Consider the following 18,115-nt stretch of genomic DNA (forward strand, 5'->3'; position numbering starts at 1 on the left):
CTCGGCCCCTGCTCCTGCCAACCTAGCAGTTCGAAAGCACGTCAAAGTGCAAGTAGATAAATAGGTACCACTCCGGCGAGAAGGTAAACAGCGTTTCCATGCGCTGCTCTGCTTCACCAGAAGTGGCTTAGTCATGTTGGCCACATGACCCGGAAGCTATCTGCAGACAAAACACTGGTTCCCTCGGCCTATAGAGCGAGATAAGCACCGCAATCCCAGAGTCGTCCATGACTGGACCTAACGGTCAGGGATACCTTTACTTTTAGCAGCAAAATCTTCCTTTTTGATGATAAACTGATAATACTTATACCAGATTTGGAAGTAAAGGCTATTACATTGCACTAACAGAAAGCAATAGAAAGCCTCAAAGATTTGTTATGGTACTTAAAAGTTCCTTTCAGGTTTGTCGTAAAGATTTGTATTTTAAATTCAGATACTATCATGTTACTATACTTTGTTGTTATTTTTATAATTAGCAAAAGGCCCTTCAATTTGACAGGCTGGACTATTTTCGTTTCCGTTTGGGAGGGTTCCACCATGTCCATATCAGAACTGCTGCAGAAACAAAATGCTTTTTGTCCAAGGTTGTTGTTGTTAAATAAATTTGTATACTGCCCTTCAGCCGAAGATCTCAGGGCAGTTCACAGCATGCAAATACAAAATAAAACACAAAATACACAGTGAAAACAAAACCAAAACAATTTAAACAAACACATCTATAAAGACATAGAATGTGAATCAGCTAAAGGCATGGTTGGAATGGAATGTTTTCACCAGGAACCTAAAGGTGTATAATGAAGGCACCAGGCGAGCCTCCCTGGGGAGAGCATTCCACAAATGGGGAGCCACTGCAGAAAAGGCCCGTTCTCGTGTTTCCACCCTCTGGATCTCACATGGAGGAGGCACACACAGAAGGGCCTCAGATATTGATCGCAGTTCCAAGTTGATTCATATGGGGAGAGGTGGACCTTGAATTGTTGTAGTCCTGAGCTGTTTAAGGTTCTTCTCAATGCATTGCAGGAATTAAGCCTTCAGCATTACAAACTAATGGGACACGGGTGGCGCTGTGGGTTAAACCACAGAGCCTAGGACTTGCCGATCAGAAGGTTGGCAGTTCGAATCCCCATGACGGGGTGAGCTCCCATTGCTCGGTCCCTGTTCCTGCCAACCTAGCAGTTCAAAAGTAAGTCAAAGTGCAAGTAGATAAATAGGTACCGCTTTGGCGGGAAGGTAAACAGCATTTCCGTGCACTGCTCTGGTTTGCCAGAAGCGGCTTAGTGATGCTGGCCACATGACCCGGAAGCTGTACGCTGGCTCCCTTGGCCAATAAAGCAAGATGAGCACCGCAACCCCAGAGTCGGCCATGACTGGACCTAATGGTCAGGGGTCCCTTTACCTTTACCATTACAAACTTTGTTACAGCCAGGGGCACAGTGCTGGCTTCCATGCTTGTTTGCTTGTGTGGAAGTCTTTGCAGCTTGCTCTTATTTTGGCAGGCGCAAATAACAGATTAGGCAGTATCAGTTGTTATTACTTAAATGTTTATTGCAGGTGAAAACTTGATTTCGAAATACAGAACTCTACAGGCTTTTATTTCAAAATAAGGAATTCTACAGTTTCCCCCTTTCCACGCCTCCCCCCTCTTGCATGTGTGTGGCAATCCTATAAACACTGAAATAATACAGTTTTCAACCAAGTTTCAAATTTTGAATTTCCAGAAAGGTAACATAATCTTTACACCCAAGCAGCAAAGATAATAAAATTATAAGGAAACAGGTATAAAATTGAATTTATTAAATAAGCAGGAATCTCAATGCATGTCAAAATAGGCTAACCTCTTTCTTCAGAGTGGAAACCATTTGAGAGAGGAATAATAGCTATTTCTTTCTTCTTTGACATTTTCCATTTGTTCTTAAGTTTTGCTATGCTTTCTTGTGCTCTGGTGAATACTATTCAAATATTTATTGACAGTTTTTTATATCATCTCACTGTTGATATTACTTAATGACCTCATGCTTCCAGATCGTGTACTTTTCCTTCGTACGCTTCGAAGATAATTACGATAAAGCATGACACTGATCACTCGGGCCTGAAATTGTTTAGAAACAAGATAGTACAAAATTACGTCTAGACATGTGCTGAGATTCATGAGAAAGGTGGTAAATGCTCCCCATGGGTTGTAACTTACAGGTCCATGCTGGAGCATCAGAAATGCAAAACAGATGTGAAAAGGCACAAAACACACAAGCACTTGGACGATCAGTGTCACAATAATTCTGATGGACCTCTCTTTAGCCTTTGGTTTCAGCTTGGAAGTTCTTCCACGAACGAGACTGTGAATGATGACTAGGTAACAACCAATCATGATAAATAGAGGGATCAAGAAGAAAAGAATCAGTCGAGAAAAATTTAATACATTTGCTTCCTTTAGGTAGATAATATCCATCATCTTAATGCAAGTGGTGAAGTTTGCCGTTCTGTCTGGATCAGAATCTAAGAACAACAGTGGAGAAGATGTCGCTAGAGTCGTTATCCAAAGGCCTATGCAGGCTATCAGAGCTTTGGTTGTGTTCTTGAGTCCCTTAGCATGTTTGGGCTGCACAACAGCCAGATATCTATCCACGCTTATAAAAGCTAGCAGCCATAGAGCGATGCTGGGGTAAAAAATTGTTAATGCACTAAGAACCTGGCAGAAGACATCTCCAAAGATCCAAGACCGTTTGCCATAGTAAAGCATCCGAAAAGGCAAGGAAAATATAAAAAGCAAGTCAAGCAACGCAACGTTCATCATGTATATAGTTATCGTTGTTCTCTTCTTGGTGGTACAGCTGAAGACCCAGAGAGCCGTGACGTTAACAAATAAGCCAATTGCGAAAATAAAGCTGTAAAAGACAAGCGATGAAATTCTGTACTCTTCAGGATGGTCGCTTCCAGACATTGCAATTAGATTTTGATTGTAGTTATTCACAACTTACAACATGATACCTAAAAACAAAACGGATCAATGATAAATTAAGTCGCACAATCAGTCAGGTCAGTTTGCAATGGGGAAGAAGCATTTGGAACCGGGCAATCCCATGCTTGAATTTCACTGGGGAGAAAGTGGTTTCTCTTAAAATGCTGCATGTTAAACTTCAGCTGAACATAACCTCTGATGTGCTAGCTTAGTTTATAGACCCATGAGATCTTTATAAGTTACAAATGACCCCCTGAAGTTCTGTAAAACGCTGATGCTAATGCAAAATGGGGAGGTGGGTGGAGCGTGGCAGAAAATCAGCCACAGCAAAGCAGTTCTTCATAGAATTGCAGGGTTGGGAGGGATCCCGAGGGTCATCGAGTCCATCCCCCTGAAATGTAGAAGGTTTGAGAGAAGGAACATGGTCTGTAGTAAGTTTCTACCTCCATTCAGCAACTCTAGGTTAACTGCTTTTATTTTTAAAAAAATAAAATGTTATTTTCTCCCCTCCATGATCTGTGCAAGGTTTGCACAGAAATTCATGATTGTTAGCCTGAAGAATTAGCACATAATTTCATATCAGAAGGTAGCTCATTCTTTTTTAAAATAGTTATAAAGTGATTTAGAGAACTAAATATATATATCTTTGAAAAAATAAACATGAACGTGCTATGTTGAGCCTCTACAAGGGAGCCCAGTGGAGAACAGTTATTTATCTAACCATCCTTTTGCGCATTTTATGTATACACATAATTTTCTTCAGGGTTTGGCTTTTACCTAGAGATCAGTGGGACCAGAACATGCTGAAAAGGCAGATCATAACTTCATTCCTGGTAGTGCAACAGGAGTGGGAGAGGAGTGAAGCATCTGCAGTTTTAGCCATGTGCATCAGCTGTGTGTCCACACTTAAACCATAGTTTAAACTATGGTTTAAAGTGATGTGCAAATCATGCCAGTGAATATTGTTTAGAAAAAAACCACAAACAAGCTTTTAGAGAAGCAACTTTATAATAACTATATTGTAGAGCATGGGTAGGCAAACTAAAGCCTGGGGGCCGGATTCGGCCCAGTTGCCCTCTAAATGTGGCCTGCGGATGGTTTGAGATTCAGCGTGTTTTTACATCAGTAGAATGTGTGCTTTTATTTAAAATGCATCTCTGGGTTATTTGTGGGGCATAGGAATTTGTTCATTTCCCACCTCCCCCCCAAAAAATATAGTCCGGCCCCCCACAAGGTCTGAGGGACAGTGGACTGGCCCCCTGCTGATAAATTTTGCTGAGGAAGGGGACTAGAGGAAGGGTGGACTAACTTCAGTTTTGTAGACTCTGCTTGAATCTTACTAGAATCTTCCAGTGCATGCTGGAATCTACAAAGCAGGAATGCATTTTCATGGTTTCTGTACTGGCTCTGACATAGTGAGTCCTGTGGTGAGTCTAAGCATTCTTAAGAATGCATTGACTTGAATCACACCAGGACTTGCCTGGTTTATTATTATTATTATTACTACTACTACTACTACTACTACTACTATTATTTGCAGAAATTCCAAGCACCAACAGGTGGTTCACTAGAAACTGGCCAAGGGTTCATCAATAGTCCATGATCCCCAACCCTTGTTACAGAGAAATGCTGAGCATTTCACAAATTATTGACTGTGTTGTTGTTGCCATAAAGAGTAGGTTGTTGTGCAAGAGCAATTGTTTGGTATTTACTAATATTGCAGAATTAGCAACAGACAAAAATATTTCCTGAATATTCAGTGGATTTTCTCATACGCAATGTGTTAATGCAAACTCATTTTATTTGCTGCAAGTGGCAAAGTCTGAACAACGTATTTATGCATCGTTACTCGTGTCAAAGAACGACCATATCTCCCTCCTCCTCCAGTATGCTCATATCTGAAATAAGAAGATGTGGTGAAAGTAGAGGGAAGTAGATTGAAAAACTCTGCAGTCTTTTGGCAGCAGATAATTTGAAAGAGGAAGTTCTGAACATGGTAGAAGCAAGTCTTTTTACTTTCTTTCAGTCTCTTGGGTGGGTTGCCAGCGCCTGTTGATTTGCAGCTCCCCACACCCTCCCTTTTTTGTGGCTGAATGAGAAAACCTTTGGTCTCGCTTCGTCTTCTGAGCAGCTGTGCTTTTGATCTGCCTCTGCTGTGTGTGTTTTTTCATGTGCACAAGTGCCACCGGTTTTGACACTTGCTCATTTCTCGCAAAGATTGCAGTCTTTGCTACTACTGCAGCGGCTGATCATTGTTAGCATTGAAATCTGTGGTTCCAGAAAATCCAAATGAAGCACAACAACTGTATGCAAAAGCATACAGCATACATAGGACAGCGAGATAAGATGGGTTGGGGACATAATTGCATGCCGCAGCCTAGTCTCTTAAGGAGCCTTTAGCTACCACAAAGCTAGTTATGGCAATGCAGTCCTAACCACTAGGTATTTTGTAGTAGCTTGCTGCAATGCAGTCTTGCAAATACGTCTGCAAGTTACCAACCTACTCAGCTTTTACTAACGTTCCTACCCTCCCCCCACCTATGAAAGTAACTTGTGCTACCCTTTAAAAGGTGACATTTTGTTAAGATTCCTGCCTAGTACGCTGGAGGAGATTCTTACTCATCACAGGTGAATGAGCAATTGATTATTTACAAACCTGCTATAATGGAATTTAGATCACCAGTCAGCTTCCTTAGCATCACATACATGAGGCTGTTGCAGTGACGTTGGCTTAAGCTACCGCGAGTAGCTGACATGGAGACCACATATTACTGTCAAGAAGCTTATTATTTGTTTAGTACAGTTTGGATGGGATCTTCAACTTAGATCAGAAAGCAGGGAATGTAGCTAATTAGCGTTAACACATCATATCTAACATGGATTCTAGATTGAAATTTGTTACTGAGGTCCCACTACCATTTTGAATGTTCATTCGCACCATGACTTTAGAAATCTCAATTTTTGTTTGAGAAACTAAACTTAGCTTTGGCTAAGAGAACCAGGATAAAATCATTCTTTAGCAACCGGAATGACTCTCACTTGTTATGCAAAGAAGTGTGTGAGACCTCCGGAATATGCACGTGTCTTCCTCCCAGCCTGGTTCCTACAGCGATCAAACCATTACAGAACAGCTCTTGATTGGTTTTAGAGGCATGCCTAGGAAAAGCGCCATGCATGAAGCATTATGCCAGGAACTGGTAAACACATCAGTACCCATCAAGGTTAGAGACCATCACCCAATTTATGCTAACATAATACTGCACCCCACAGACGACCTACTCATGACTGCTTTAGATACCCTTCCCATTTTTCAGTCTAGGAAAATCCCTCTTTCATATGACCAAACCCTTAAGAGGGGATCCAGATGGAAAAATTGTTCTTGGTTCTTCAGGAATATAGTCAGGTTCTGCTCCTCCTCCCCTCCATCTTTATAATTTGTACTTGATTTTAGTCAGGGTTCCAAGAGAATCCACAGCCTCGTGTTCCTCCCCCAAGTCTTCACCCCAAGCCTCATAACATGCAAGGCTCAAGGGCCCTTGAAGGACATTGTTTTCCCCAAGTTCGAGAGAACCTCTTGATCCACAGCCCCTTTCCCCCTTACATGACTAATATTTCATCCCTAAGACCCATCACCAAGAGACCTAGTTTACCCTAGTACACCAAAATCCTTGGTTAAAGACCCAAACACATGTTCCTCTTGTGCATCTGTAATCGGTGGCATGTGTAGACTAGGACACATGATAACCAATTTATCTTGCCATTGTCCACTGGATTATTTAGGTTTCCTAGATCAATAGAAACCTTGGAAATGAAAGCAAACTAAAGTTTGCAGCTGTGTGTTAAGGCCCTTTAGCCTATGAGCCTTAGTGTAGACTAAACAACAGAAGTAGTTTTGGTAATTTAGGGTTGGAGTCTTCTATGCGCTTAGCTTGAAACAAGCCCTATTGAACACCAATGAACTTCTGAATGAACATTTTCACGATGGTGTTGTAAATTTGTGAGAAAAGCAAGCTGGGAAATGATATAACATTTTGTCATCTAGTTATTTATACGAATAGGAAGAAAGGCTTAAATACTGAGTGTGTTAGAAATGAAAGAAAAAACATGACTAGTTTGCTTAGATGAAATTTGGAATATATTTGTTACCACAACATGTTACAAGTACACGCTCAGAACTGATTGCTTAGCGCAGATGTAGTTAGAAAGCAACACTGGCTTCCAACCTCAGAAACATTGCTTTCATGTTGGAGGAGACCACATCCTTGTTTTTCAGTATAAAACTTAAATTTAACGAAGGAGTGGCTAAACTGTGGCCCTGAAGGCATTGTTGGACTACAGTTTCCCTCATCCCTGACCATTGGTCGCCCATTAAAATCTAGAGAGCCACAGGTTCCCCATCCATGGGAGTCAGACCATTGGCACAACATGCTCAATAGCATCTATACCATGTGGCAATGGCCCTCTAGGGATTCAGAGAGGAGTGTCTCCCAGCCCTACCTGGAGATGCCAGAAATTGAACCTAGAACGTTGAAGGAATTCGGCAACCAGAGCATGTGCTCTGCCACTGAACTATAGCTAAACCTGTTCACTTTAGTAAGAGAAGACTTTGCCAGCCATGAACTACTGCTGCTTATCTCTCAGTACTTTACCTTTGTATGTGTACCATACCTCTGGAATTTTAGATAGATCATCTAGCACAGTCTGGCCAGATTTGCAACGCATAGTAAGCCAAACCATGGTTTACTGGGCCGTGTGAATGTGTGGGCTCCCAGAAAAGTGCTCCCAGCTGCTTTGCTCTTGGTTCCTTTTGTTCCCATCCCACACTGAGCCAAGCTGAGGTTTGGCTTTGAGTATCATCCAAACCCAAGTTTGTGGTTCACCAACAGAATTGTAGCCAAGGTTTATTCTTGGCTGGTCCATTTGTCACCATTTTGGTGCGTGAAGTCGAGAAAATGTAAGGAAGAAGTATGGAAAGGGCAGCTGTTGGGCAAATTTAACATTTTTGGTGATCTACTTGATCGGAGATACATGGGGAGGTTTGTGGCACACTGGTTGACTGAACGACAACAAAAAAATGGATTTCTCATCAGGCAGATCTTGTTTATGAGGGCTACCAGGCAAGTGACTTTAACCCACTCTGAAAAGGCTGCACATTTAGAATTGTATTTTGGGCACAGAGGACCTCAGAATTTGGACCCATTTGCTATGTTTAGTGGTAAAAACATTTAGCTGCTGTAACTGAATAATTAGCTCCATCAAAAAACCTCTTTCCCAGCGGCTTATTTTAATTTGCTTATTAATAAACCTAACCTTAAAGATAATGTGAAAATGGTCACAACATTAATGTTTAGCAGTTTAAAATAAGGCTGGTATAAGTACTTTTAGTAACAATTCTGTTATAATACAACATAACACAACACAACATGGGTTTGGATCTAAAGAACCTTGCAACAGAGGGTGCGAGGCTTATATATTTTTTAAAGTAGCATGCCCCTGTGAAATGTGGCTGGTAATGTTTGGAGCTGAGTTGACTTTCAAAGGAGATTGCAGCATTACATGGAAATCTGTCCAAAAATAAGAAAGTAGAAACCCCACAGAGTGTGTACAGTGCCTTAGGTGTGCCTAAAGCAAGTCTTTGGATCATAAATATGGCATATATATATCCTGAGTTTGCTTTGGTTTATCCTTTCGTTTGCTTAATTCTACAGGAAAAACTCAATTTTTCAGCAATTCTTTGTATTTCTCAATGCCTCTGAATTTAAATTAACTGAGGATATTGTAAGTATAGCGTATTCATTATTTCAGAAATGTGGGAACAGTTCTCCCTTTGTTATAGAGATGGTCTTTATGTTGTCAGTCTTTCATTCTAGTTATTTGATAAAAAACTGCAGGGATTTTGAAAAATTGCATGTAGTTCAGAAAGTTAAAAATCACTTACATTACAATACTGAAGTATTAGTGTTAAAAGCTTTAAACAGTGGTGGCATTCAATTTTATTTTGCTGCTTTAGAACCTGTATATTTGTATATGTAGATATTTTAAAATGGTTGATAGCACAAACGGAGATGGACAATTAATCACATTTCCTACCTGGTTGCACTTTGCTGTTCTTTTAGAGATGCCTTCTTTGTACTCTCTGATCTGCAAAAGATTTGGAGCTCTTGTCTCTGTAATAACTTCCGTTTACTAAAATAGAAGCCCTCATTTACAGTCAGGAAATGAAATAATGCAACTAGTTCCCTGATTGGTTATATAGATTTTCTCCAATAAAAAAATATTGTGAATAATCTATAGGTGCATAAACAAGGCATGTTTCGTTCTTGTTATTTATGTCAGCTGACCAAATATTTCCTCCTGTCTGCTAGAGTGTGGTTTTTCTGCTTTCCTACCCTTAAATTTAATTTAATTTAAATTAAATTAAATCATGGCATAAACATAAAGCATTCATATGGCTGAAGTACTGTAAAGAAATAAACATGTTCACATTTATTGTTGTAATGGCTGTATATTATAAGCATACATTTTGTTTATTTTTATAGGGCAGGGAGTTTCTGATAAATCATTATGCTTTAACTCTGTGCTCCTGTGGAAATCCCCCTGCGCATGTCATTTGTAACCTTTCTTTTCAAAATCAAAAGCACGTTGTGAATGCAGAGGTTAGGTTTTTCGCACTTCCCTTTCATTCCTAGTAAATCCTAATGATAACTAATTCTCCTACTGGTGATTACTATGAAAATTGTAACTAACAGGATGGAGGACTACATTTCATCACATAATAGCAACATTAAACTCCTCATGAAGATTTGCTGTCAGTTGACCTAATACAATACAGTGGTACCTCGGGTTAAATACTTAATTTGTTCCCGAGGTCCGTACTTAACCTGAAACTGTTCTTAACCTGAAGCACCACTTTAGCTAATGGGGCCTCCTGCTGCCGCCGCGCCACCGGAGCACGATTTCTGTTCTCATCCTGAAGCAAAGTTCTTAACCCGAGGTACTATTTCTGGGTTAGCGGAGTCTGTAACCTGAAGCGTATGTAACCCGAGGTACCACTGTACAGTGAAATGCATGGCACATATACAGTGGACACTCGGGTTGTGAACGTGATCCGTGCGGGATGCATGTTCGCAACCCGCCGGGGCGCATCTGTGCACGCGCGTGTTGCGATTCAGCGCTTCTGTGCATGCGCAAAGAGTGAGTTAGCGCTTCTGCGCATGTGTGACCGCTGAAACCCGGAACTAACCCATTCCGGTACTTCTGGGTTTCGGCAGTCCGTAATCCAAAAAAACGCAACCTGAAGCGTCTGTAACCCGAGGTATGACTGTATATGAAAGAAGGAAAGAGAATGCCATGGGCTGCACAGCGTTGGTTGAGAGAAAATGAGGGAGAATTATTAATGGCATTCAGATGTCCCACCCTCAGAGATGGATGGAACCTGATGTGGTCCTGTGTATTCTGGGGAATTTTCCAGCGGAGAAAGAATACAATCCTTTTGTAATAATAATAATAATAATAATAATAATAATAATAATAATTTGTACCCCGCCCATCTGTCTGGACTTCCCCAGCCACTCTTTCAAAGCCCTAGTTCCGCTATAGAACAGTGGTATGAAATGGGAGGTTGACACAATCACTCCCAGTTGTAAATTACTGTAAAATAAGTTGCTGTTTTCCCAGCATCTTGAAACGACATTTCCCGAAATGCCCTAGTTGTCATTAGAAATCTGCCTTGAGCGATGGCCAGGGGTGTCGCAGAAAGAATGTACTTGGTCAGGGGAGCCTTGGACTCAAAAAGGTTGGAAATCGTTGACTGCTAGGCTATTGGCTTATCTAGCTTAGCATGGCTGACACTGAATGGCAGCAGCTCTCCAGATTTTTGGCAGCAGTCTCCTGAGTCCTACCTGGAGACACCAGGAATTACACCTCCGACCTTATCTATGTAAAATACTGAGCTACAGCCCTGTTTCAGGCGCATTCTACCACCTATTAGCAGTTTGTCTGCAGAACGATGTACACTTTTCAGCATGCTGGTGACTGATGCCTCATTTGCTTTATAGGGACGTGGGTGGCACGGTGGGTTAAACCACAGAGCCTAGGACTTGCTGATCAGAAGGTTGGCGGTTCAAATCCCTGCCACGGGGTGAGCTCCCATTGCACTGTCCCTGCTCCTGCCAACCTAGCAGTTCAAAAGCACCTCAAAGTGCAAGTAGATAAATAGGTACCTCTCCGGTGGGAAGGTAAACGGCGTTTCCGTGCACTGCTCTGGTTCGCCAGAAGCGGCTTAGTCCTGCTGGCCACATGACCTGGAAGCTGTAGCCGGCTCTCTCGGCCAATAAAGCGAGATGAGCGCCGCAACCCCAGAGTCAGTCACAACTGGACCTAATGGTCAGGGGTCCGTTTACCTTTACCTTATTTGCTTTATAAGCAGTACTCCATTGGGAACCAGGCTGTAGCTGCTCAGGAAATTGAGGTTATTACCAGAGATTATGGAGTGGGGGGGGGGGGAGTAGCAAGTAAGAGCAGGCAGATTTTAGAAATCCTGCAGATAAATTGGTATATGAACTTTTTGTACTCGGCTGTCCTGTGCTTTGGGCTCAATTAGAATTTTCATGCAAGCACTCATGTGTGGCATACCCTCAAATGTCCCTATTTCCCAGGACAGTCCCGGAATTACAAAAACCGGCTTCTGATATGATCCCAGAATGTCCCAGTCCCGTCCCCCCCAGCACCGCCAGTGCTGATCTCGGGAAGGAGGAAAAGCCAGTGCTTGTCCTGAGCAGCTGCCACAGCGGTGGAGACTGTGACAGAGCAACCTGTTGCCTCTCCATGGTCTCTCCATGGCTGCTGCCGCCACCCTCCTCCCTTGGGTAGTGGGTGCTGGAGAGTGGGTGAGAAGGAGAGGAGAGAAAATTGTCTTTGGTAAAGGTTCATTATGGCACTGTTCCAAGATAGCCTTTTAATTTTTTTTTTGCATGCATAGGTGAATAAATACATGAGTACAGTGGTACCTCAGTGTTAAGGGTATCAGGTGGTTGCTCGAGAGCAATCAGGCAAGATTCCTCACTAGTCTGTTCTAAAGCTTTCTTATTAGTGCTAAAAAAAACCTTTACAACGCAGAGCGCCTCTATTCCATGTCTTGCTCATTCACTGGCAGAATCTTAGAGTGGGCGGTCCTTAAATCTTCCCCAGCAGAGTAGTTTCTTGACCCCCAGTCTGCGCCTCCCCTCTTTGCGCGAAAGCCTACTGCCCAAGGAAGACTTGGGTAATGGGGGACCTCCTTCCTCCCCGCTTTGCTCAGGCAAGGTGTCCTGGCATCGCCTTGCATCCTCCGAGCCCTGCAGCTCTTCCCCACTAGAGGCATGGTTTCCTTCCTCCGCTGAGGAAGTTCTGCTTCCCACGATCTTTGGGGGCTCTCTGTAATCCATCCGCCTTTTCCCCTCTTGCCCCTGACACTCAGGTTACAGACGCTTCAGGTTACAGACTCCACTAACCCAGAAATAGTACCTTGGGTTAAGAACTTTACCTCAGGATGAGAACAGAAATCGCACGGAGGCAGCGTGGCGGCAGAGGGAGGCCCCATTAGCTAAAGTGGTACCTCAGGTTGAGAACAGTTTCAAGTTAAGAACAGACCTCCAGAACGAATTAAGTTCTTAACCCAAGGTACCACTGTACACATGTCCACAACAGACTTCAGGTTTCTGGAACTTTCAAAGGACAAGGAAGTAATAATTGAGGGGAAAACAACACAAAGCCCAAATACATCTCCTCAAGCACTAAGCACTAGTGTAGAGGTTTGGACTTTGGCTCCAGTGTGACACAAATGCATACTTTTTTAGGCTGCTGAGAATTCAGAAAGATGACAATCGGTACTTACAAAGCCGAGAGATCTTGGGGGCTTTTCTTAAAATTAAGAAATCAAGAAGCTGCATTATTGTTAGTGCTTGGGCAATGCTTAGTATTGGTTTGAGACTGAAAGTATTTATGGTGGACGTGGCAAGTCCCTAATAATTCCATGTGAAATTGCTGATTCTATATAGAACACTAGGCCATCTTTGTGAGAGACCATGAGTATAGCATTCATGTGCTGTTGTTATCTTTGGATATTAGCAACACTCCGAATGATTCATTCCATTATATTTAGTCTATTTCCTTAAATATCGTTCTGTATGCCCATGCTTTATCTTAGTTGTATTTATTCGCCTTGCCTTCAAAAGGCTAGAGTTATTGATGTAACTGTATTGCCCTCTACTGTTCAGTATCTATTATTGCTACAGAGCAGTCATGGAATACAGTAGTTTGACTTGCTGGTGGCATATGTGACTGTCTTAACTCTGACATAAGAGATCAGACCTTACAATGTGTGATCCATCAAGCCAAATGCAGCCCACAAACTTCATTAACATATTGGTTTTTGCTGCATGCTTAGGATTGTAAAAACTGCCATGGTCATGTGTGAGTGTCAACCTCCTGGCATGCCAAAGAAATAGCTGGTGGCTTGTGTTTGGCTTGTTCAGCCATAAGTTGTGCAGGCTTCCTACTATATCCAGGGACTAACTTGTTTTTACATAGCCTGCACAACTTGTGACCCACAAAACCAGATCCAGCCTATACCCCTGAATATTGTGGTATGTCAGATCCTTGAAAATCCTCTTTGTTTTTGCAGCCTTGCACAGATAGTAAATACAGGAGATTTATTTATTTGATTTATCTATCACCCTTTAGCCAAATATCCCAGGGCGATGCACAACATTAGGAACATAATTTACGCAGCATAATTTAAAAAATATAGAGAGAGCATAATAATACACAGCATCATTTTTAAAATTATCATAATAACAGCCCCCCTCCCAACATTGAACAGGCCATAGATTATTTAATGGCCAAAGGCCTGAGTAAAGAGGAAATGTTTCGCCTGGTGCCAGAAAACATGTAGTTGCCAGGCAAGCCTCTCTGGAGAGAGCACTCCACAGACGGGGAACCATCACTATGGGCAGGGACATAGAGAAGGGCCTCAAATGACAAGCACGGGGTCCAGGTCAGTTTGTATGGGAAGAGGCAGTCCTTAAAGTATTGAGGTCTTCAACCATGTAAGACTACAAAGGTCAGCACCAGCACTTTGAATTGGGCTTGGAAACTAATTGGCACACGGTGTAGTTGGGCCAGGATTGATGTTATATGCTCAAACCGTCTTGGTCCAGTGAGCAACCTGGCCATCAAATTTTGCAGCAGCTGAAGTTTCTGAACCATCTTCAGAGGCAGCCCCATGTATGACGCATTGCAATAATCCACCTACAGGTGACCAAAGCATAGGCCACGGAAGTTAGGCTACCCTTGTCCAGATAGGGGCGTAGCTGGGCCATGAGTTGAAGCTGGCAGAAGGCACACAGCACCACCTGGGCCTCAAGCAACAGCAGTGGATCCAGGAGCACCCCAAAGCTACATACCTGCTTCTTAAGAAGGATTGTCAATCCCTCAAGTGCAGGCAGTCTCCCATCCATCTGGTCTAGGAAACCACCCACTAACAGTGCCTCTGTCTTATCTGGATTGAGCTTCAGTTTATTGGCTCTCATCCAGTCCATTACCGAGGCAAGATACCGGTCCAGCACATCCACAGCTACGCCTGCAGATGTAAAGGAGAATAGAGCTGTGTGTCATCAGCATACTGCTGACAACACACCCCAAAACTTTATCAACCACTTGGTTGACTGTCTACACAGCTGTTGACCTGCATTCGACTTTATGGGTTGCAAACTGTTGTGTGACTTTGGCATAGCTGTTGAAACTGTTGATATCCATGAAACTATTCATAAAACTACTCCTAGCTGTAGGCTTACAAAAGCCTTTTCTTTTTAAAAATCACAAGTTCTTTTCTTTCCACCACCCTTGCAAATGTCTACATGGATGATGGAATATCTTGCCTTACTCTGATATGGTAGGGCTTCAAGAAAGTGATATTTCATCAGCTAGACAAAACTTGGAGCTTAGACATGGGAACCCAGGTTCAAATACCATTTGAACCCTGGATTTTGTGGACTGGTTCACATGTCACAGCAGCTTATGGTTTATGACTTACAGTGAATGAGCAGCATACTGGAACGGACCTTGGCTTCCGTTTGTGGTTTGTTTGGAGAGAAACAGACCAGTATGTGACAGTTTATTATCTCCCAAGGCTGCTTCACAGTATCTAGTCTTCTCTTTGCCATAATGAGTAAAACACTTTTGCTAGTGCCATCCAACATAGCATTGATACAGGCCCCGTTCCAGTGAGCAGATTTGAAGAGGGCATGTGTGCATCATTAGTATTTCAACTTTTTGCATGTTTTAAACTATTGTTGCATTTTTTTATTGATTTGTTTTATCCTTTTGTAAACTGCTTTGTGGTGTGTTGTTGTTTTTACAATCAAGCAGTGTATACAGTTTATTAAATAAATGAATAAAACCAATAAGATCACCTTGCATCCTAGGGCAATTGCCAGAGCCCCAGCTTCTGAGCAAGCCCACTTACGTTTGTTTGTTTTTCCACTCCAAGCAGCAACATCAAGGAAGATAAGGGCAAACTTCCTCTTAACTGCACGGCTCTTTTGAAAGGCACTTGTGTGAGTCCTGCCTATTTTTTGCAGTAAAACTATGATTATTTCCCCTTTTCTTTGTGCAGAGAATGGCTTTCTTGAATTCGTTGTAGACGTAAAACCATGACAGCTGCTCACGGAAATAAGGGAGGTTTTTTGTCTTAGAAAAGCTTTGACTTCATTTTCTTTTTAAAATTTCGTTTCATACTTGGTGGTGTGTTTTCTTGCCATTGTCTTGGGAGAAATGCTTTTCAAAATGAAAAAGTGTGCACAAAATTTGGCAATTGCAGCAAGTAGCTGCATGGCAGGATTGGTTCAGCACCTTGAAAAACCTCAATTTCACTTCCAGTCAATATTGTCACCACACAAAAAGTGCTTAATGCGGTTAGAAGCGGCAAGGTATAATGAGGTGGCAAATCAAATGAGAAAGGTGTCTTGCCAGCAGTACCTTCGCTTCCTTTTCTTGTTTGTTACTGATGGATATCATGTTGCGAAAGATTCTTGGGAGGAAGTTTTCGGGCTATTCTGAGAAAGCATTTCAAAACATAAACCACATGTTGTGTCTCTGCCTTGGTAACTTGTATAAGCACATACAGATGTGTGTTGACCTTAATCTATTAGTTTTCTCAAAAAGTTTGCTTAGAGGAAGGTATAGAAATTTCATCAGCTTTGCAATTGAAACATTGGTTTGTTTTTATCCGAGTGAGAAATATATATACAAATAACTTTTCCAAAAGTGTGCTGCTTGGGTTGGAGTTTGTATTGCAGGTTATTCTTAAATGTATTTCAAGATAATAGGTTGACTCCAAAAAGTGAGGACTTGCATTTTTTCCCTTCTTCCTAAACACGATTCCATGTCTCAAAATGTTTTTGATACTTAGAAAAAAAGTCAAACTAAACAATAGGTTCCATTGAGGTCACAGACTACATTGTGAAATTGTATTTCACAATATGTGAGTTCTGCCTACTCACTTTTATAAATCCCAAATGTAGTGTTATGTATAACACAGCTAAAGCTAGAACTAATATGTGTTTACACATTGTTCTTTAGGGCTCAGAAAAAGACTGAAAAGACCTGTAGGATGCAGTACAAGGGGCCTGTATGGAATTCTGCCACTATCTCTGCCATTGTCAGTGTCAGGGACCAAGAGTAGCACAATTGGCTCTTTTGCTGCTGACACTAATATCATGTCTGGTCATGGAAGATATGAGAACCATAGTTTTTTTAGAAGAGAAGCAGGAGTGATGGTGTTCCTGTGCTGGTTTCTCATCTCCTGTATGAGAGAACTTGATTCAGGGGATAACATACCAGTAATTACTAGGGCTATGACATTTTCAACTAGATGGCAGATTTTTTAAAAAAATGCTTTATTTTTATACAAATAAAAGCTGCATGTGGCAACGGCACACTTAGAACAGGTATTCCCTCCAGTATAAAAGCGAAGGGAAGATCCCTCTTCTAAGAAGATATCTGCAGCACCTAAAGATTCAGGTACACCCAATGAAATCAATCAGATTTTATAAAGGTAAAGGTAAAGGCACCCCTGACCATTAGGTCCAGTCGTGGCCGACTCTGGGGTTGCGGTGTTCATCTCACTTAGTCAGTCATAATTAACCTCCATTGATTTCAGTGAGTGTGTTACCTCTATGTCTGGGTACTACCTTCTTCGTCGTAGCCAGATATATTCAGATTCCATACATGAATTTTTCTACAATTCAAAGGATTAACTAGTGACAACACTGATAATTACCATTGCTAATTACCAGCTTGTCTGCAGCGTTTTGCTCATTAATCACATTTGAAAATACTGTCAATATCTTTTTGCCTTGTGAGGCCACATTTATAAAGGGAAGAGTGCCTTTGGCCAGACTTAAGTCACCAGACTTCCTTCCTCTTCATTGCCAAGGATGAAGCCGCAATGGGAGATCATGAGATACTGCTCTGAAATGTCAGGACTTTGCAGATAACTTGTGACTCTTTGCGGCATTGACAGTACCCCAGCCTAAATAAACGTATGTCTTTTACAGAGGGTTAATGACAGCCTGATGGCTGAATCTTACGCCACTGTACATTGCATTTACCATCTCTGTGCAATGGAAGGGACATTGCTGGACAGTAATAGTAATATCTGAAAGTACCTGCAATGTAATATAAAGAGTTTGTCTGCACCAAGTAATTTTCATGTCCTTTATATTTGCAGATACTTAAGTAGCTTGTCCCATTACCCACACCTCTCATGATCCTTGATAGCTGGCACTTCTACTTATAGTGTCTCAGCAGGAAAGTTAGTAACTCACCAGATATTAACTGCAGAAAGTTAGGTGCCTGGTTTCTCTTGCTTAAAAGGACAGAATTCTGTATTATCCTTTAGCATGAGCCACCAAGGACATTGCAAAAGGTGGAGAAGAGCTTGTGTCGTGTAGTGATAAAGAGGGTGGGATACAATTGATGGTCCAAATCCCAACTCATAACAGTGGTACCTTGGGTTAAGTACTTAATTCGTTCTGGAGGTCCGTTCTTAACCTGAAACTGTTCTTAACCTGAAGCACCACTTTAGCTAATGGGGCCTCCTGCTGCCGCCACGCCACC

General features: G+C 41.9%; 2 protein-coding genes across 2 annotated transcripts in view; one reads left to right on the forward strand and one right to left on the reverse strand.

Moving 5' to 3' along the window:
* UBAC2 (UBA domain containing 2) overlaps window positions 1-18,115 on the forward strand; it is a 78,791-nt gene that overhangs the window by 12,575 nt on the left and 48,101 nt on the right. The gene's annotated exons all lie outside the window — the stretch shown is intronic.
* Window positions 1,521-9,431, reverse strand: GPR18 (G protein-coupled receptor 18). Its single transcript, XM_081908265.1, has 2 exons — window positions 9,047-9,431; window positions 1,521-2,985 (listed from the first exon to the last, which is right to left on the reverse strand). The coding sequence occupies exon 2, from the start codon at window positions 2,936-2,938 to the stop codon at window positions 1,976-1,978; it is 963 nt and encodes a 320-aa protein (XP_081764391.1). The 5' UTR covers window positions 2,939-2,985; window positions 9,047-9,431; the 3' UTR covers window positions 1,521-1,975.

This window comes from Podarcis melisellensis, assembly GCF_964234715.1.
Source record: "Podarcis melisellensis genome assembly, chromosome: 4".
NCBI classification, from domain to species: Eukaryota; Metazoa; Chordata; class Lepidosauria; order Squamata; family Lacertidae; genus Podarcis; species Podarcis melisellensis.

Excerpts from the sequence above, each read along its gene's own strand:
- GPR18 (XM_081908265.1), bottom strand. The coding sequence starts at position 2,938 with ATGTCTGGAAGCGACCATCCTGAAGAGTACAGAATTTCATCGCTTGTC.